Here is a 21,121-nt window from a genome sequence, read left to right as displayed (position 1 = left end):
AGGGCTTCCCTCAAAGGGTCCAGAGTGTCAGCAACTTTCAAAAATGAGAACTAAATGAACTTCACATGTTTCACTTTTACTGCTATTTGGGCAAACCCCAGATACAAATCGAAGCATAAAACCAGATCCACTGAAACTGTGGGAACTTGGGCTCCCATGGAGGGATGTGGAGCTTGATGCTGGGCATGCAGTTGAAAGTGACGGCCGAAAAGCCAACAGAGCCTGCACCTTTCGCGTGAAGAGCCCAGCTGTACAGCGAGCGGGACTCGCACCATGCCGGAGAAGACGTGTGGCCCCGGGTGAGGGCACAGCCGCGGGGGCCGCCGCCACCACAGGTCTGTCTCTCCGCCGCACACCGGCTTCCCTCGACACACGGCGAGGGCCACCCCCTCCTCGCCTTTCATCCCCCGTGCCTCACCCCAACCGCACACCCGATATCCACGAGGACAGCCCAGGGTGCGCAGGCCGTCCGGAGGAGACACCAGCACCACCGCCACCTCGGTGTTTCCCGCCAGTAAGATGCCAGGGCCGCCCACTGCCACCCCCCCACCTCTCCCCTGGCGTCAGCCAGGGCCCCCGCTCACCGCGGAGCCCGGGATCCTCCTCCTTGGCGCGGATCTTACGAATCTTAAGGGGCCGCCCGCTGAGCGTAGCCAGCACAAGGCGCTGCCGCAGGAAGTTGCAGCCCGCGTATCTGAGGCACTGCGTCTCCCCCGCCATGCCGCAAACACGCGGTGGCGCGCAGGAAGTGCGCAAGAAGCGCTGCGGTCAAAGGGTGCCGTTACGGCCGCTATGGGGCGGTGCTGGATGGGGCGGGGCGAGGTGTAGAGGGGCTGTAGCCGTTGTCGCCTTTACTCGCTTTCAGCAGGGACTGTGCCGCTGGTGGCATTCATCCCGACAGCCAGCGGGGCCGACCTTGGAAAGGTGAGTCGGTTGATAGCAGGGCGGTAGCCATTACCTCTGCTCTTGTTTCTGCTCCCCATATCTTCACAGTTTTAACCGAAGATTAAAACGTTTAAAAGCATCGATGTCTGAGTAACTGGAGCCGGTCCCTCGGCGGGCGCCCCGCTCCTCGCTGAGGCTCGAGACCGACACGGTGGCGGCGGCGGCGTCATCGCTGCACCGCGGAGCGTGACGGGGCGGATGCGCCGGGGGCCTCCCGCGCCACAGCGGGTTAGTTTCTGGGAGGGGGTTCCTTCAGCCACCCTTTTCGGGAATGGGCGGGGTCTCCAGCCTTGACGTCATCCAGTTTGACAGCCTTCATGGCAGTGGCATAGCCTTCGGTCCTTTGAGAGAGACTGAGTGAAGCTTCCAGTCTGTATTTTCTGAAGAACGGGGGTTATAGCAGAGGTGTTAATGACAGCTCATAGAGTTGTGGAAGGGTTTGGGTTGGAAAGGGCATTAAAGATCACCTTGTTCCAACCCCCCTGCCACAGGCAAAGACACCTTCCACTAGACTATGTTGCTACAAGCCCCGTCCAGCCTGGACACTGCCATGGATGGGGCAGCCACAGCTTCTCTGGGTAACCTGTGCCAGGGCCTCACCACCCTCATAGTGAAGAATTTCTTTCTAAGATCTAATCTGAATCTCCTCTCTTTCAGTTTAAAACCATTCCCCCTTGTCCTGTCACTAGAGGCCCCTGTAAAAAGTCCCTCTCCAGGTTTTCTGCAGGCTCCCTTTAGGCACTGGGGAAGCTGCTCCAAGGTCTGTCCTGAGCCTTCTCCACGCTGAACAAGCCCAAGTCTCTCAGCCTGTCTCCATAGCAGAGGTGCCCCAGCCTCTTTGTGGCCTCCTCTAGACTCACTTGAGCAGATCCACATATCTCTTGTGCTGAGGGTCCCTGAGCTGGATGCAGCACTGCAGGTGGGGTCTCAGCAGAGCAGAGCAGAGGGGCAGGATCAACCTCCCTTGACCTGGTGTTCACACTCCTTCTGACACAACACCAAAAAAAGGCTGGTACCTGGGCTGCGAGCGCACACTGTGGGGTCATGTTGAGCTTCTCATCAGCAAACACTCCCAAGCCCTTGTCAGGGCTGTTCTCAATCCAGTCTCTGCCCAGCCCATAGTGGTGCCTGGGATTGTCCCGACCCTGGTGCAGGACCTTGCACTTGGCTTTGTGAGGTTTCCACTGTCCCACCAGGTCCCTCTGGATGACATCCCTTCCCTCCAGTGTGTCGACCCCACCACACAGCTTGGTGTCATCGGCAGACCTGCTAATGGCGCATCAATACCGCTCTCCATGTCATCGCCAAAGATGTTCAACAGAACTGGTCCCAACACTGATCCCTGAGGGACACCACCTGTTACCCATCTCCACCTGGACATTGAGCCATTGACCACAACTGTCTTTGTGTGGCCATCCACCCAGTTAATTATCCACTGAGCAATCCATCCATGAAATCCATGCCCCTCTCTAAACCGGGAGACGCATGGATTCACAGGAATTGGCTGGCTCATGCCAGAGGAGTCACTGGGGTGCGTGGGCCAGCCCATATGGAGTCATTGTGGTGTCCTGGGTGCTCATGCCTCTCACTGAGGGTGGAAGCACGCAGCAGCCCCTGGGCACATGCCTGGAGCCCCTTTGGTGACCGGAGCTCCCCATGACAATGTGGAGACAGAGGGACAGAGCAAGCCAAAGCCCCATGCAGCCCCAGCCCCAGCATGGTGTAACCCAGAGGCAGCACCCCTTTGCTTCCCCATGGGAACCTTCAGCTGACAGGGTTAAACCAAAGACCGAGGCTTTATTTCAAAGCATGACCCCACATGGAATGGAGCTGAGTCAGTTTGGCTTGGCTGTCCCAGCTCCTGCCTACCCGCACAGCCTACTCAATGGGGGACACCCAGAGAGAAACCAAACAAGCCTTGAGCTGCGCAGGCACAGGCCAGCACCAGAGGAACGCTGGTGTATTTTTGGCACTGGCTAGTCACAAATGGAACCCAGAGCACTAAGTGTGCAGCGGGGTGTGTCCCTGCCCCTTGCTCACCTGTGATGTCACAATCATGGCTGCACATCGTGTGGAGCCAGGAACCTGTGACATCAAGGTGGCTCCTACAGCAATTGGGCCACCACCTCCTGCCTGGTGGGAGTTTGCTGTGTCCTGGTGGCTGTGTGCCTGTGTCTGGCGTTCTCCTCCTGGCAGCTGGTTTGGGGCTCTTGCCCAAGTGCCCTCCCCCAGCCAGGCAACACTCCTGCTTCGGAAGGAGGACAGACAGGCTTGCAGGGGAGCTTCCTTTGTCCCCAAGATGAGAAGGGCTCCTCCAAGAGCGCAGCGCGCTGCCCGCGTGAGGACAGCCAGCAGCAGCAGGGACAGACGTGCAGCTGGGCACGTTCAGGTCCACAGGAGCAGGTACAAGGTTTCTCCTGGGACCATCAGCTGGAGGGTCAGGATACCAGAGCCTACAGCAGGGGGTGGGGGGACACGACGGAGGAGCTGGCAAACGCTGTGGGCAGCACAGCAGTCCCAGGGCTTGGGAAAACCACTGTGAGTGGGGAAGAGGCCCAGCTGAAAGCCCCTCTGGCCCCTGGGGCCAAACCCCACTCTCCTGCTGGAGGGCTCTGGTTGTGAAGCTGCAGAGGCCCTGGAAGGAAGAGGGGTCTTTGGAGGAGGGCAGCTGCTCCCCTCTGCCCATGGGCCTGTCTTCTGGCCAGGGCCTTGGCTCATGAGGCCAGAAGGCAGTGCCAAACAGTGTCCTGCCTTTTCCGTCCCATAGGTGCCGCCCCTCTCAGGAGGACCAGGGGACCAGCTCCGAAGAGCCAGCACGCTGCGGCTGCAGTGCTGCAGACACAGAGCGTAAGTTCAGCGCTGCCTTTCACCCCATGCTTGCACCAGGCCTGCCTGGCTCATCTGGGACCAACAGCCCCCAACAGCCAGTACCATCCTGCTCCAGGAGCGGCCTGGGGCCATTCTGCCTATGTGACCATGACGGAGCTGGCCACTGTGTCTGTAATAACCATGGGGCTACTGTAATAACCACAGGGCACCCCCGTGCATTAGAGATGCAGGGCCCGAAGCCTCATCCACAGTCCTTCCCCAGCCTTGCTGTCAGCGGCCTGCCTGCAAGGGGATCCTACCGGGCCTCCGGCGAGAAACAAGCTGTCCCCTCCAGGGCATAAGCCTGCCCTGTCCCAGTCCCACAGGAAGGAAGTGTGCAGGCCCAGCATCCATGTCCTCGCAGGGGTCGGCCATACCCCAGACGGGGCTCCTCAAAAAGGCTCCTCAGGCTTTTCTCCCATTTCTTTGCCCAGGGATGGTATTCAGCCTTGCTTCCAGAATGGCAAGGGCCGTGATCTTCCTTCAGAGATGGCTCAGAACAGGCATCTCCATCCTGTGAGTACAACAAGTGTCTATTACTGACGTGGAGCTTGGGGGTGCCAGAGGGTCAGGGTGGTCAGAAGGGAAGCTGGTGGTGCTCCCCAGCAGGAGAACCCCTGGCTCCCCTGCAAATTGTTGTTCAGCTGGTAAGAGAAATTCCTCTGGGCAGGGCTCTGCCTTGAGCACTGCTAACCCCAGGACTCTCTGTTTCAGGAACGAGGGGTTCTTCATGATCTTCTGCTTGATGAGCCTCTCTGCTCTCGGTTAGTATTTACCTGCTGCCAGCAGAGGCTCAGAGGAGTGAGGGGTCAGCTTCAGTGTGAGGGAGAGGTACTGAGGGCCTGTTTGGCCCATACAACATCTCACCTTTCTGGATCTGGGAGGTCACAAGATGCTCGCTGCATGCGGATGAAATGGGGCATAGCAGTGGGATGCAAAGCCTGGAACCAGGGCTGTGCAGCGCCCCGAGGCCCAGGGCAAGAGGCCCTGCTTGGAGCTACCTCCTCTCCTGCACCCCTTTGTGGTGTCCTCGGCCAGCCTCTTGCCACCCTGGTGTGGGAGGAGACCGTGTCACTATGGGGATCTTTAGAAACGGCAGTAAAATGACTCTCATGTTGGTGTTACAGCTGGTGCCTGGTGCGGGATCTCGCTGCTCATGTGGCGGCTGCATGGAAAGAATGCGCCACAGGTCAGTGGGACAGGAAAGTCCTGCCAGGGAGCTCTGCAGGCGATGGGTGGGTGGGTGGGTGGGTGAACCACCCGGTCCTCCGTTGCCAGGCAGTGACGCAAAGCAGCGGCAGCAGCTTCTGCTGTGCCTTCCCAGAGCTGCCAGCTCGGGGAAGCGCCGTTTGCTGTGGGACTCTAACGAGAGCCTTTCCCTTCCAGGGGCAGCCTGCAGCTGACCTGAGTTCACTGTGGTAAGAGCCCTCTCCTCTCCCCAGCCCTGCAGCGTGTTTGGTGGGGATAGCACGGGCAGATGAGCCTGTGCTATTTGTTCTCACTTGCAGAGGGCCCAGAGCTCGTGTCTTCTGCTCCTGTCCGGGCCTTGTGCTAGACCTGGAGGGGGAAGGAAGCACTTGTAAACCAGGGAAAGAAACGGGCTCAAACATCACTGTCTGTGCTATTCCTGGCCTTGGAGGCTCCGCACATTGCTGGGCAGTGGTCTGACAAGGTCCCATTTCCTGACTGCAGGAACGCACCTGATGTGTGGAAAGGACAAGCGGGAGAGATGCAGAAGCTGAGGGATGAGCTGACACATCTGGCTGCAGAAATCCGCTCTATAAAGAAGGTGAACCTGCACTCTGGAAAGAGGGCTGGGCAGGAAAAGGCCACCAGCTGGCCCAGGAAGGGCCTGGTGCAGGGGGCCCCGCTCGTCCCAGCCTACACACCCCTCCCTTGCCAGGGGCTGTGGGTTGAGCTTCTGCGCTGCAGAGCCCCTTCTCCTGGCCTGCTCTGACATGGTTGTTTCCCTGTTCCTTGGTGTCTTCCCCAGGAAGTTCAGCAAATGAGAGAGGCAATATCTGAGCCCGTGGAGGTGCCTGACTGGGCTCTCAAAAGCACAGGTATGGGCAGCCCTTGGGTCCAGGCAGTTCTTGTGCTGGGCTCGTGCTTGGCGTTCCTGAAAGCAGGCAGCACTGCAGACACTGCTCTCCGAGACAGAAGTGGGACTAAACCACGGGGCCCACGAGCATGACTGTAGCAATGTGGCTCCCTCAGGCTCACCCCAGCCCTGCTGCCAGAGCCCTCACTGCTGCCTCGGCCATGCCCCTGACAGCATTTCTGCCCTCTCCCACTCTGCGGAGCATTCCTGGAGAATGAAGGCATATGGCTGCATCACCCTCTGCTGTCCACGCAGCAGGGCCTTGCTTGGGTCTGCTGCCCTTGCCGTGGGGGCTCACTGTCCCCCAGCACCCACAGATCTTCTCTTTGTGCGGCTGGGAGACAGATGCCAACACCAGGCGCAGGGATCCCCTGCGTTTCCCGGAGCACCTCTGAGCATCCAGTGCTGCATGACTTAGCAGTCACCTGCAGCCATCAGGTCCTCTGCACCTGGGGCCAGTTGCAGTCAGCTGCTCTCTTCTGCCCTCAGGGTGTACCATCAACCTGCAGAGATCATCCAGCACCTCTGCATGTCTCAGGAGGGTGTTTTGGTCCCTGTTTAGACAAGCCTTTGAGGATACCTTTGTGCAGGTACAGTAGCAGAAACTGTCAGTGTTGCTTCTTTTGCCCCTCTGGATCAAGCTGGGGACAAGCCCTGGGTCATCTCCTGTCAGGCCAGGGATCTTGCTCGGGTGCAGGGCAAGGATCTGGTGCCTGACAGCTGAGATCCCACGTGGGGTTTGGCTCCGTACAAAAAGCGGGTGCTTCCTCCTGCTTCCCAACACACCATGCATCTCCACCAGAAGCACAGCCTCGGGCACAGTGCTGCCTGTGCTTCTGCAAGCCGGGGAGCAAAGCCCTCACGTTCACTTCTCTTGCCCTCTGCTTTTAGCCTGATGCTTCCCCAGGGTACTGCTGGAAAATGCAACAGTCTCAGAGCGAAGTGCTAATCCGACTGCCCACAGAAGTACAACCAACGGCCATCACCTTACAGTACTGCTCAAAGACAGCCACTCCACTGGTGACTGTCAGTAGTGCACCCAAGGATTTCACTGTCTCTGTAAGTCTGCGCTGGGCTCGCAGCTGGGATCTGATCATGGGTAAAGCTGTAACCAGCACTTGCTGTTCCCTGCGCATCTGCAGAGATGTGTGTGCTCCCAAGCCCTGCCCTTCCTAGAGGGGACATTTCACAGGCTTGCTCAGCACGTTTTGGCCCAGCACCTCCAGGGCCCTGAGGAGGAGACACAGCCCCATGGGTCTCCCTCTGTGCCAGACTGCACCAGAGACGCAGAAGTGTGGTGCAGATAATGGGCTCAGATCTGGCATGAGCTTTTGCTCATGGTCAGCTTGAGCCTGACCTGCTCTTCTGTGCGTTTATCTCCAAGGGACTGGATGAGGAAGGCCAGGGCGAAACTCTGCTGGGGTCTTTCCTCTACAGCGTGCAGAAAGAGCCAACTCAGACCTTCCCTCTGCAGGTACAGTGGGTACGCGTGGGCAGGAGGCCAGGGCAGAAGCACCAGTTTGCTAGCAAATCGCTTGCAGGGGGAGAGTGGACAGTCCCTGGCAGGACAGGGGCCTGAACCTTGTGGTGCCCAGAGCTGCCTGTCAGCACCTTCAGGGCAGGCGGTGGCAAGGAAGATGCTCAGCATTGTGCTCCGGCAGCAGGGCTTTTTCCCCTGGTCCTGCTTCCTGGCACAGGTGACCCTGAGGTCCCCACAGCTGCCCACCGCATTCTCTCTTGAGGCTGGCTGTTTGCTCTGCAAGGGCACAGGAATCCTTTGCCTCCTGGGTGGGAGAAGGGAAGGAGGGAGAAGCTGCTCCCTCTGCCAGAGCAGGAGCTGGTCCCAGAGCAGGCGTCTGGCTGGCAGGGGAAGACACGTGGCGCCTGCTCTCACTCTTTGCATCCCAGGAATGACGCTGCTTTTTGCTGTGGTTTCTTTGCAGAATGGCATCCCCAGAGCCTTTCGACTTCTGAAACTCAGCATACAGAACAACTGGGGTAAACCAACATACACCTGCATTTATCGAGTGCAGGTGCATGGGAAGATGGTGCAGACGTGATTGGAAAGAGTGACGTGGAGACCTTCCCTCAGTAAGAACTGAAGAGGAAAATGGAAGTGCAGGAGCATGGGAAGATGGTGGAGACAAATGTGGTCGGAAAGACTGACGTGAAGACCTTCCCTCAATAAGAATTGAAGAGGAAAATGGAAGTGCAGGAGCATGGGAAGATGGTGGAGACAAATGTGGTCGGAAAGACTGACGTGAAGACCTTCCCTCAATAAGAATTGAAGAGGAAAATGGAAGTACAGGTGCATGGGAAGATGGTGGAGACAAATGTGGTCGGAAAGACTGACGTGGAGACCTTCCCTCAGTAAGAATTAAAGAGGAAAATGGAGGAACACACCAGAGGGATGTGACTGTTTGTCTGGTGCACAGCAATGTCACTTCAGTGTCCCTGTCAAAGTGTAATGTGTGGGGTTTGTTCATCAAAAGGTTTATAGGGAAATACTGCTTACTACACTCTAAGAAACTCTCTGTGACTGGAAACATATTCCTTTTCCATAACTATTGTACTTCGTGAGTTATAAAGGGAAGTCAGTTGTATTATTACACAAGATTATGAGAGGGAAAAGAAACGGGTGGGAAAAAAGACGCTGAGGCGCGGCCCCTTTAAGGGCGGCCGCGGACTTCCTTCGATGTTGCCGCTTTAAGGGGAGGGTTAGATAGTTTGAAGTTGTATCTTGTTATATGCACCATATAAGGGATGGAAGTTGTGATGAGGCTGGTAATGGGCGTTTCTTGAAATCTCTGGAAACTTCTCGCAACTTCTCAACGATGAAACCTGAGCACAAAAGGGAAGCGATGGAAAAGACCCACGTCAGCATCCGAGCGAAAAGAAGCAGCAGGATTGGCTGAAGCCTTGAACCGAGAAGGACAGGCTCCCAGTGACCCGGCGTGCGCGTCTGGGGCGGAGCGGGGTCTCTCCGGCTCACCCAGTGCTGTTTTTTTATCTGCTATCGCTTGCTCAATTTAATAAAGTTATAACTTTACGTTCTAAAACGAGATTGCCTCTCTCCTTGGTAACAAAAGCAGCCAACTTCTTTCTGCCCGTTGCAGGCTGAGGCCTTCCTCAGCCTTTCCTTTTTCTCTCCACCACAGCAATGCCTCCTAGCCAAAGGAAACATCCCCACGTTGGAAGCACAGGGAGACATGCTTTCAGAGCCTCTTCTCGCCTGTGGTCTTTGACAAAATCCTTTGGCACAAGGACTGCCTCCCACTTTGCCCTGGAGAAAACAAGGCTCAGGGGGACCTTATCACTCTCTACAACAACCTGTAAGGAGGTTCTAGTGAGGTATGTGTCGTACTCTTCTCCCAAGTTACAAGTGATAGGACAAGAAGAAATTACCTCAAGTTGCACCAGGGGAGGTTTAAATTGAATTACTATGAAAAAAGTCTTCGCTAAAAGAGCTGTCAAGCATTGGAACAGGCTGCCCAGGGAAGGGTTCAGTCATCATCCCTGTAGGTATGTAAGACGTGTACATGTGCTAGTGAGATTGTTTAGTGGTAGATTTGGTAGTCCTAAATTAAAGATTGGTCTCAATGATCTTGATAGCGGAATAGACTCCACAACTTGGTTAAAGTTGTAAAGTAGGTATGCTTTATTCAGCTGAAGACGCACGGGGGATTGGTCCTCCAAAAGGCATGCGTGCCTCAGTGCCGTTTTCCTTTTACATTTATCCTGTAAAGTCATACATAGGTATTAGGTCGTACAATACGCCTATACATATTCATATTCTATCCCCGCTTCGTATTATAAGGAGCTAAAATGCGCTCCACGCATGCGCAGTGCCTCCTGCTGGTCTTGGGCAGGGGTCTTCAGATGAAGTAAGTAGTCTTCCTCTTGTGGGTAGGGGTCTTCAAGATGAAGTAAACGAGTCTTCCTCAGGCTTGAACTTTTTACCTCTGGTCCTCACGCATGCTCTTTAGGAGCTGGATGGGTCTGGTCCATGTCTAGCTGGTTTAATGAGCTATTCCCTTCGCTAGGAAGCCTTATCTTAGTGCTGTCTGATAAGGCAACTGCTGGGCTTGTCAAGCCAGCCATGATTTAAGCAGTACTCCTTGTACAACCCCCATTCTCCTCACTAGGAGGTTTTGTTCTGGTATTTGTCTGATAAGACATCTGCTGAGCTCGTTAAACCAGCTATGACTTAAGCAGTACCCCCCTGTACATTTTGACAACCCCCCTGTACATTTTGACAACCCCCCTGTACACAATAGGCCACATCAGTTTCAATTCCCCCCTTTTCTATAACATAAGTAAATTCTTTTACTTAAGAGATACCCAGGTGCCTTCAATGGATTTGCGAAACATATTCAATACACATTGGATTAAGCATGGAATTGTCATTAAGACTAAAAGAACTACAGCCAGAATCCAAATCTCTTGTTTTTAACTCCTTAATCCACCCTGTAATCCCAAACCCATTCAACCAATCATCCAACCCTCCATCAACTTGCAATTTCTTTAGCTGTTGTGCTGTCCAACATGCGAGGCGATGGATATCTGCCAATGCTTTTCCAGCTGCTACGTTTAGTAAAAGCAGTGCAGCAAAGAATCGCTTTGTATGGCCCCAAATCTTTAATGTGGGGTCACATTTAGGGCCTAATTGGTTAATAGATCTTTTATTCCTATGAAGGTCTTCCCGTAGGGTTTGGATTATATGTTTTTTAGAAGCTGCAAACACGGACAATTTTCCTAAATAGCATGGTCCCCCATGCGGCTTAGAGGGTATTCCTGGCCATGCACAGTCTCCGCGTATCAAGAAATAACCTGGGGGTAGTGCCTTAGGGGTGATACCATCATATGGGAGTGAAGGAGAAGACCCAAGACAATATGAGGTAACATTATGATACCAATCTTTCCTACTAGTCACTTTAGTTTCTGGAGTTTCATCTGACCAAGAATTGAATGTTATACAGCTCTGATTACTTTGGTCAGACCCCAGAAGTCGGAGTTCCTGAATTGGGATGGTTGAACGATTTAGTCCTTTTATAATTCCTCTTGTCTGAACAGATGCAACTGTCCAATCGCCTGAAGTTCTCTTAACTACTCTGGTTACTCCTGTAAGGTTCAAGACTGAATCATTCTTCACCCATCCATACTTAGATAAGGAACTCCGATTACACACATTTGGAATGGGTTTCCTACTTGTGTGAGTGATAAACAAAAATCTGTAACACCAGTTCTATTTGCCCAAGTAAGCTAAACATTTGTCTCTACCTAACAATGGTAACATTTTATCAAGACTTTGTGTGACCCCTAGAATCACAGTTAATCCTGTAATTATTTTCATCATTCTTCGACCTCTCGCTGGTTATAATTGCAAACAAGAGAGAAGTATTAAAGCTTTAAACAAGAAGGTTAAAAATATCATCAACACAGTCTTATCAATTTGCAGTGTTACTTGTTACGAATTAGCTTTAGTTTCAGTTCATTTTCAGTTTGGATCGCTCTCCAGGGTGTCTTCGGAGCTTTCTTAACTCGAGTATGATGAATCCAGGTGTTCTGTTCCTTAATCTTGATAGCTGTGAATGTAGTTAACAACACCTGGAATGTCCCTTTCCATCTTGGCTCAAGATTATCATCTCCTGTAGGTTTGAAAGACTTTACATACACATAATCTCCAGGCTGTATATTGTGTACCGAGCTGTCCAACCCTCTGCTTCGAGTTCCAGCCACATGTTTTTCAATTCTAGTAAGCTGCTTTCCTAACTCTATTATATAGGTGTTCATGGTTTCTTCTCCCGCTTGGGGAGACATTCCCTGTTGAACCCCATATGGCCTTCCATATAAAATTCAGTCTTCGTGCTCTTGGTTTAGTTCGAATTCTCAACAAGGCCAATGGAAGGGACTGGGGCCAAGGTAGTCTGGCCTCCTGACCCAGTTTCACAATTTGTTGTTTGATTAAATGATTCCACTTGTCCACTTGATTGTGGATGATAAGGGATATGAAGTTGCCAATCAATTCCAAGATATTTGCTTACTTGCTGTACCACATTTGAAATAAAATGTGGCCCTCTGTCTGAAGATATTATGGCTGGAACTCCAAAGCATGGTATTATCTCCTGTAACAATATTTTGGTCACTTCTCGTGTCTTTGCACTCCTAGTTGGAAAGGCTTCTGGCCAACCTGAAAAGGTGTCTGTTAATATTAACAAGTATCTATACCCCCCTTTTCTCGGCAGTTCCGTGAAATCGATCTGCCATTGCTGTCCTGGTCCATTACCCTTTCCAATTTGACCCATTTTGAGCTTGGGTATAATTCTGGGATTTGTCCTAAGGCAAAGATCATACTGGCGAGTTACCTGTTGAATGGTGGCATATAATTTTCTAGCCATAATGTTGCCTATTAAATGTTTATGTAAGGTTTTGGCTCCCCAGTGTGTTTTCTGATGTTCATTCTTTACTAAAGACCATAACATTGATAAGGGAACAATTACCCTTCCTTGTGGTGTGCTGGCCCACCCTTCTTCACTGAATATTCTGTTTTGATCTGCAATCAATTTTTGATCTTCCTTATTATAATTTGGCTTACCTTCTAAGGAAACTTTCCCATCAGGGATCAATGCTCCTTCAGTTGGTACCTCACCTTTTGCTGCTTCTTTTGCCTCTCTGTCCGCCAGCTCATTTCTTTCTTCTAATTCAGAGCTCACCTTCTGGTGCGCCTTGATGTGCATAATTGCCACCTTCTCAGGCAATTGGACTGCTTTCAATAGTCTCAATACTTCCTGTGCATGTTTGATGTTTTTCCCTTGTGAATTTAACAGTCCTCTCTCCTTCCAAATAGCACCATGCGCATGTACGACTCCGACTGCATATTTTGAGTCTGTGTAGATGTTCAGGGCTCTGGTCAGAGCAATCAATTCTGCTTTCTGTGCGGAAGTGTTTAGGCAAAGGTCCAGAATCTGTTACCTCTTTGCAGGTGGTAACTGCATATTCAGGCTGATGACATGACTGCTCCCGTCAGTGAATCAGGTTTCTGTGTTATCCAAAGGGATACTCCTCAAATCTGGACGACTAGGATAGGCAGCCTCAATGGTTTCCAGGCAATCATGGTGTACAGGTTCTCCTTCATTACCACTGAGGAAAGAGGCTGGATTGATAATGTTAGTTACCACAATCTCAACATCATCCTGCTCTATCATGATGGCTTGATACTCTAGAAATTTCTGAGGAGAAAGTCAGTGTCCACCTTTTACTTCCAGTACGGCAGACATTGCATGAGATATCCCTGGAGTCCCAAGAAATTTAAGAGCCTTACCGTCCAAGCCACACAAGTTTCCGGGTGGCAATTAGGATGTCGTCCACATACTGCAGTATTCTTCCTTCCTCCGGTGGGGCTTCCCATGATTCTAAGTCTTTGGCAAGTTGTTCTCCAAACAAAGCAGGACTGTTCTTAAATCCTTGAGGCAGCACCGTCCATGTGAGCTGGGTTTTGCACCTACTTTTGGGGTTTTCCCATTCAAATTCAAAAATTTTCTGACTGGCTTCATGGAGAGGGAGGCAAAAGAAGGCGTCCTTTAGATCTGAAACAGTAAACCAAGTTAGTTCTGGAATTAAGCAAGTCAGTAACGTGTATGGATTTGCTACCACCGGGTAAAGATCTTCAGTGATCTTGTTGACAGCTCTCAAATCCTGTACCACCCGATATGATCCATCAGGCTTACAGACTGGTAAGACAGGGGGTATTAAAATCAGATTGACATTCTTTTAATAATCCTAACTGTAAAAAGTTTTCAATTATTGTACAAATTCCCTCCCTATCTTCTTTTCTTAGAGGGTATTGTTTAATCCTAACTGGTTGTTTTCCCTCCTTGAGCTTAATCTGTATCAGGGGTGCATTTCTGGCTTTCCCGGCTATGTTTGTAGCCCATACTCCCGGGAATACTTGATCAAATATATCTTCCCTAACCTTCTCTTCTGTCTGGTGTGTGATCAGTTCTAAGCTTAACATTTCTATGTATTGTTGATCATTTACTTTCAAGGTGATCTCACCTTCTTTGAAGGTAATAGTGACCCCCAGTTGTTCCAACAAATCTCTCCCCAGGAGAGCCTTTGGGGCATTAGGCATATAAAAAAATTTATGAATGTCCCATTGCTTTCCCAATTGATATTTCAGTGGCTTACAAAAATATGCCTTTTCACTTTGGCCAGTTGCCCCTTTTACAGTAACATAGTCTCCTCCTACAGGTATCAATGCCTTATTCAAAGCCGAATATGTTGCCCCAGTGTCTACTAAAAATTCCACTTTATTTCCTCTAGTCCATAGTTTTAATTTAACCAGTGGATCCGCTAGGGAGGATTCCCTAGGTCCCTTGTCAGTCTAGTTCCAATTCAGCCACCGGAGCCACCCCATGGCACTCTCTCCCCCCCCCAGGGCAGTCAGTTTCAAAGCACTTCTGTCCACATCTATTCAACAACCCCTCAGTCCCGTCTGTCAACATGTGTGTTCCCACTTGTTCACCTGCCCCAGCACCCATCCCGTGCTCAAACACAGGAGCTGCGCGAGCTCCCCTCCTTTCCCCTTGGTTTCCTTTTTTTTTTTTTCTCACAGTTGCTCCCCCTGCTCTGCAGAGGTTTCAGATGCCTGCCGCTGCAGCAGCACTTCCAGTTTAACCCTTTCTTAACTCTGAATGTGAATGTGCTGCTTGTCGCAGGTGACAGCAATCTCCTCCTCCTTATCAATATCTGATAGGACAGATATAGAGGGTGCTCCTCTCAGAGGTATGTGATACATAATTTTCCTATTTATAACTTTCAAACATCATTCCCCAATATCCCAGGCCGAACAACATCTCTCCAGCTTAGCTTCCAGTTTTTCCTTGTCCTTTTCCAGAGCCAGAATTAGGGATCTGGCAGAGCTATATTAATTTCACATTCTGCCTGCCACTCCGGGTGATCTCCCACAGTGAAAAACATATCTGTATACACCACTTAATCCCATTTTCCTGGCAACCTCAAAACCAACATTCATTGTAACAATGTATTATAATTCAGAGTTCCATTTTTAGGCCATTTCTCCTGATCTTCCAAAGTATATAAAGGCCACCATTGGTTACAATATTTTATCAATGTTTTCTTGTTTACCGAGCCCCCAGAAGACCCTCCCAGTTCTTTCCAGTGTGCCAAAATGTAACCCAATGGGCTTTTCTTCAGAATTCCCTTGTTTTGACCGGCTCCCATTTCAAACAATCTTTTACAAATCTCTGCAGCTTCTCTTTCCCAGTGCTCTGCAAATGCACTTAAAAAATATGAGAGCACCTACACACGAATTTTATGACATTCTCAGGGGGTTCAGTAAAATGATACCTTTGGGCTCTGCAGATCAACTCCCCTGTTGTTAGATCACAGTTTCGGTTCCATCAAAATTTACACTGTCCTAGTGTCCACGGCAGGTTCCACTATTCAAAAGTTATTATGCACCCATATATGAGGCTACAAGCCTCTGGTACCGAGTGTAAAGTTCAGGTCTCAAGAGGCTATACTTCTGTTATACAGCCACTGGGGCGCAGAGGGAACTCTTCTTAACACACCCCCCCCAGTAGCAACAGTTTACTTTTGTCTACTGCTCCCCCACCACTTAAGCACTGTAATCTTTAACAGCAACGACAGACATATACACACACAAAACATTTAGACACAACACAGAAGACACTTTGTCCGTCCCCGCCCGCTCTCCTCGCGGAGGACACGGAACTGCGGATCCGGACGTCAAAACACAACACAAAACAAAAACACTTTGTCCGTCTCCGGCCGCTCTCCTCGCGGAGAACACGGAACCGCGGATCGGGACTCCGCACTCGCTTCGTAGCTACGCTACGTCTCAGTCACACAAACACAAACCACTTGCACTCGGGATCCCCACACTTACACCAGTTTACTCACCACCAGATGCCACTTGCACCCTTCAGTGAGACCTGGAGCTCGATACAGCGGCGGGCTCCCTTAGCCCGGAGCTCCTTTTGGATTCGTCCCATACAAACCGCTGCTCTATCAGCAGACGAATCCCTAGACTCACCCGACCCACCACCAGGGTCGCTAGCGGCCGCTCTATCGGTCGATGAGTCCCTTGCTTGCAAGCCCTACCTACCAAGGGGAACAAGGCTGTGCGCCAGACGTCTCTGAGCGCCTTACCAGCAGCCCCGGCCACGCGTACGCCTTACAGGCCTTTACCAATCCTAGGACAATTACAAACCTAAATTCCAAGCATACCGTTTCTCCGCAGCCGACACAGGTTGTTGTCTGTCCCTGCAGTGAGCGGACGAGGAGTGGAGCCCCTCCAGGCAAGTGGCCTGGGGCGCCTAGGAGGTCCGCCCCTCCGCCGATCCTGCAGCCGAACAGAGATCTCCTGCCTGGCTCGCCAAATTGATAGCGGAATAGACTCCACAACTTGGTTAAAGTTGTAAAGTAGGTATGCTTTATTCAGCTGAAGACGCACGGGGGATTGGTCCTCCAAAAGGCATGCGTGCCTCAGTGCCGTTTTCCTTTTACATTTATCCTGTAAAGTCATACATAGGTATTAGGTCGCACAATACGCCTATACATATTCATATTCTATCCCCACTTCATATTATAATGAGCTAAAAGGCGCTCCACGCATGCGCAGTGCCTCCTGCTGGTCTTGGGCAGGGGTCTTCAGATGAAGTAAGTAGTTTTCCTCTTGTGGGTAGGGGTCTTCAAGATGAAGTAAACGAGTCTTCCTCAGGCTTGAACTTTTTACCTCTGGTCCTCACGCATGCTCTTTAGGAGCTGGATGGGTCTGGTCCATGTCTAGCTGGTTTAATGAGCTATTCCCTTCGAACAGAAGCCTTATCTTAGTGCTGTCTGATAAGGCAACTGCTGGGCTTGTCAAGCCAGCCATGATTTAAGCAGTACTCCTTGTACAACCCCCATTCTCCTCACTAGGAGGTTTTGTTCTGGTATTTGTCTGCTAAGACATCTGCTGAGCTCGTTAAACCAGCTATGACTTGAGCAGTACCCCCCTGTACATTTTGACAACCCCCCTGTACATTTTGACAACCCCCCTGTACACAATAGGCCACATCAGTTTCAGATCTCAAAGGTCTTTTCCAACCTAAATGATTCTGTGGTTCTATGATTGGTAAAAAAAGAATAACTACTACTTGTTTCATAATATAAGCATAAGCAAAGCAATTTAGAGCACTGCTAGTATCATTATCAAGTCAACAGTTTCTTCACAGCAAGCATTTAATGTAGTCAGAAAACAACACAGATTCCAGTTAATTTATATTATTAAAAAGCATGTCAAAAGCTTCTTTAATGATTGTTCCCTTCTCTTTTCCTTCCCACCATCTCTACCAAAATAGTCCAGATGCTTTAACATTTGTGTTATAGTGTGGCTTTATACAGTACAGCATCACTCTGTATTCAGTGCCCAAGAGAAAACAATACACATTGAATAAAGACAACTCCATTAAACATAACCTACATTAAAGTTCTTTCACCCCTTTTTTTGAGAGCAGCTGATGATTTATTTAAGCAAAAAATAGCATGTCATAGGTATTTTTGCAAAGAAATATAACCAGTTAGGGAAAATACCATTTTTCTTGTCTCCTTGGATCTCAATAGACGTACCAATATAAAAATACAGATGTGGTGTTTTGGGTAAGCCACAGGATGGAGTTAGTAGACTGACAACAACGACAACAAAAAATCCTTTCCCCTCCTTTTGCAAGGCTGTGCTCACTTACCTGGTTGCACGCACACACAGCATAAGCAGCCTTTTCAGGGAAGTTACTTAGAATTCCAGAGAAATTTGTAGAGCAATGACTGCCTACCTTTTCACAACCTCCACCTTACTCTGAGCACATGGATCATGCTCATTGAGTGTACCTTCATGATCGCTCTCTCCTGAACAGCAGAAAGTGTATTTTAAGGCAGCACAAGATTACTTGCACTTGGAAAATACTCAGCTTGGCCTGAACCTTATGTTTTCTCACTATGTGGAGGAATGCAGGCAGGAAAACATGGGTAAGACAAAAAGCATTGTTTCTTCTTAAGTGTGTACTGTATACTTTACAAAAAGACCTATTTTTTGAAATCTCACAAAATCGCACATTCCCATATGTGAAAAATACAGGTATGTTTCTTATGGATGGTATATAGAAGAGTTTGCAATGAGCACAACTGAAATACGTAGATATTACAGATACAGTAATGACTTTGCAGTTAATGACAGCATGATTGCCAAAGTCTTGTAAGAAGTTTCTCTGAAGAGCTCCTACTTTGCCAAATGCAAGTTGCCTAATATCATCTTAAATAAACACAGACATAATTTATAATACAGACGAGCAGCAGAGATCCTTCTTCATTCTCCATGAATAATGAATTTTACATTATAGGCACTAAAGCCTTCTAGGCCTTCAAAACATAAACCTCAATAAGGCACATAAAGAGATCAAAATAATAGAAACAGTAGAGTACAACCCAGCTTGCTGAAGTCAGAGACTTCAAAAGGTCCACGGCAAAATTAAGAGTAGGACTGCCTTATCTCAAAGACATTAGAAGAAAATACCTCTTTCTTACCTCTAAAAAAAGTAGAATGCCTCTACAATTATTTCTTAAAACAGCATTAGTATTGTGATTGCTTGTGTTAAGCTTTGTTGCAAGGCAGTGAGATGAAACAAATACTTGATGACACAAGGACACTTTCACTGAGCACAGAGAGTAAGACAGGCAAATCCATCATGCTTAGCCTGCAGATACAAGTACACAAAGCAAAGCATGCTGAAAACTTAACCACAAATGCAAGTAAAAGCAACAAATGAAAGCACGATGGATATGAGTAATGGGATAAAATGAGGAAAATACAGCATTAAAGATCATCCTTGCTGCTGTCATGAAGGAGTAAAGAGACAATGATCAGGCTAGAATTTTTGAAGCAAGAAGTGACTTGCAGCATCCAGTTGCAGACACTGAAAGCTAGTTTTCAAAGTGATGATGATGATGAAGTCAAAGTCAGGCATAGTATGACAACATAATGAGCAGTGCTGAAAACACAGAACCTAAGCAATTTCGAACTATTGCCAGTTGAGTCCCTATGTTCCAACTATATACGGTACCAAGGAATTAAATTTTTAGAGTCCCACTCAGCAGTAAGGAATCTGTAAGGAGTAACATAAGCAATTGGAAACAGTCACCTTATTTTAACAAAACAGCTCCTAAGAAAAATGATAATACAAATCTTATTCTTGCACAAAAGGATTGGAATAATTTTACTAGTTATTTTTATGATTATGTTTATCATACTACAATTTCAGCAAAACAAATTATACAAGCAAAATAATGCTATGTAAATAATTCATTAGGACAGGAAAAAATAAAGATATTTTCTTGCTGCTATTGTAGTCTTTTGTTGGATAGGTTTATATTTCAGCTATAATTTCAACTATAAAAAAATACCAGGCCTAATACATATACATAGAAGTTTCTCTAGTATAGTTTCAGTAATCCCACTGACTGCAATGAAATAATGACTGTGATAAAATGGGATATTAGATGAATAGGGCTGGCTGCTAACCACACACAAATCTAAAATATAAACCAGAACAAAATGGATATTAATATCTATAGATATACATCTTGTAATAATAAATTACAAAAATTCCATGTAATTGCCTTTATTAAGTGTGCATATATATTCTCAGTAAAAAAATAACAAAGGAAAAAGTAATACCAGTTTTTCTGCAGTGGGTGGACCATAGGAAAATACTTTTCTGTCTTCTAATCTTCTTGTTTAAGCTTTGCATTTCTAAAGTTTTCCCTTTCTTGGCAAATTCCCTATCAGCTTTAACTGCCATCTCATTAGGGATCACGTTGCTTTGCTGCAGCCTATTAGATGCATGAAAGGGGCAGATGTGCCAGCTGAATCCACAGACTAGAGAAACAGAAGGACTGCCAACTTACAGGCACCATACTGATAGCTGTACACAGCCACAACCCTGAAATTGACTTGTCAGTCTGCAGCAGACCTGCAAAACTCATAAAACATTTACTGATAATCTAGTAAGCAGACAACTCAGCTAAGGACTTTTCATAATGCCAGGACTACTGCTATTACCCAGTACGCATCTTCAGACAAAAATTCTGTGTTTAATTATGAACAACAACAAAAATAGTGATCCTGGCATATTTTTAGATTTGACATTTTCTACAGTGGGCAACCAAAGTCATTTCACTAGAAGAAAATATTAAACTACAAAGAAGAGAAATGTCATGCTTCATGCATAAATGCCATGTCATGTCGAGGCCTTTTTGTATGTAAGTTGAAGGCTGCAGTTTTTCTAATTAGTTTATAGGATAATTTCTGCAGAGTTATAATAAGCAAGTCTAGAAAAGATCTCTTTACAATAAGTCTTACCACTGTTAAGTTTACGCCATGATGATCCCTTGTGATCCAGATGTGATTTCCCCAAGAAAATTAGGACTACTTATTCCAAACTGACTTCACTTGTAATGGTATCATCCATAGATTATCTTCCCTATTTACAGCTATAAATTATGGCAAACATTTGTAGGAACTTGCAATTTTCATCGGGCTCAAGACAAGAGTTTATCATCTTCCCGCAGAGAACATCCCATTGCCTATCTGTTGACTTACTCCACACAAAATGTTTATCTCATTTGCTGCATGTATTGAAGGAATAACACAGTCTGTCCTGTAGCAGCGATGGAGAAGAGTTCAATATAACTGGACAAGCTACCACAGATAAATCATCCTGTTTCTCAGATAACATGCAGACTGTGCACTCCCAAGTCCAGATACCCCTCTCATTTCATTCATAGGAATGCTTTGGTTTGCCTCAGTTCCCTTTGTTTAATGTTCAGATCCTTCTCTTCAGAATTCAGAAAAACTGAAATAGCAAACTTCAAGCATCACACTCATTCCTAAAGTGATATATAGTAGTAATTGGAAAAACACTTTAAACAATAAACTGCAAACCTTCTTGCAAAAGGAAAATGTCCTCTACTGAATATTTCGTATTTTATTTTTCAAACTCAGAAAAACCTAGGCAACAACAAAAAAAATAAAATATATGACTGTTTAGGATAATTTCACTAGTAATACTGGCATTTAGATCTTCAGAACTTAACTGATTCTTTTAGTCCAGTGTATTCATTTTTTCT

The 21,121-nt window shown here is 48.3% G+C and overlaps 2 protein-coding genes across 2 annotated transcripts in view; one reads left to right on the top strand and one right to left on the bottom strand.

Moving 5' to 3' along the window:
• RCL1 (RNA terminal phosphate cyclase like 1) overlaps positions 1-763 on the bottom strand; it is a 28,128-nt gene extending 27,365 nt beyond the window's left edge. Inside the window, exon 1 of the mRNA XM_061356400.1 lies at positions 585-763. Within this exon, the coding sequence (XP_061212384.1) occupies positions 585-720 (136 nt within the window). The 5' untranslated portion in view covers positions 721-763. The remainder of the gene's footprint in view (positions 1-584) is intronic.
• On the top strand, positions 719-8,317 carry LOC133213846 (sperm-associated antigen 4 protein-like). The gene is made up of 14 exons (XM_061356397.1): positions 719-767; positions 866-924; positions 3,178-3,348; positions 3,713-3,792; positions 4,528-4,577; positions 4,941-5,002; positions 5,200-5,231; positions 5,506-5,602; positions 5,807-5,876; positions 6,404-6,504; positions 6,806-6,973; positions 7,299-7,388; positions 7,858-7,947; positions 8,223-8,317. Exons 1-14 carry the CDS (start codon positions 719-721, stop codon positions 8,286-8,288), a joined length of 1,185 nt encoding a protein of 394 aa, XP_061212381.1. The 3' UTR covers positions 8,289-8,317.
• The last annotated feature ends 12,804 nt before the right edge of the window (positions 8,318-21,121 follow it).

Source organism: Neopsephotus bourkii, unplaced genomic scaffold, assembly GCF_033783945.1.
Source record: "Neopsephotus bourkii isolate Nb327-2 ecotype Australia unplaced genomic scaffold, CSIRO-AGI_Nbou_v1 NB_851, whole genome shotgun sequence".
NCBI classification, from domain to species: domain Eukaryota; kingdom Metazoa; phylum Chordata; class Aves; order Psittaciformes; family Psittacidae; genus Neopsephotus; species Neopsephotus bourkii.
This window is presented reverse-complemented; position numbering and strand designations above follow the sequence as displayed.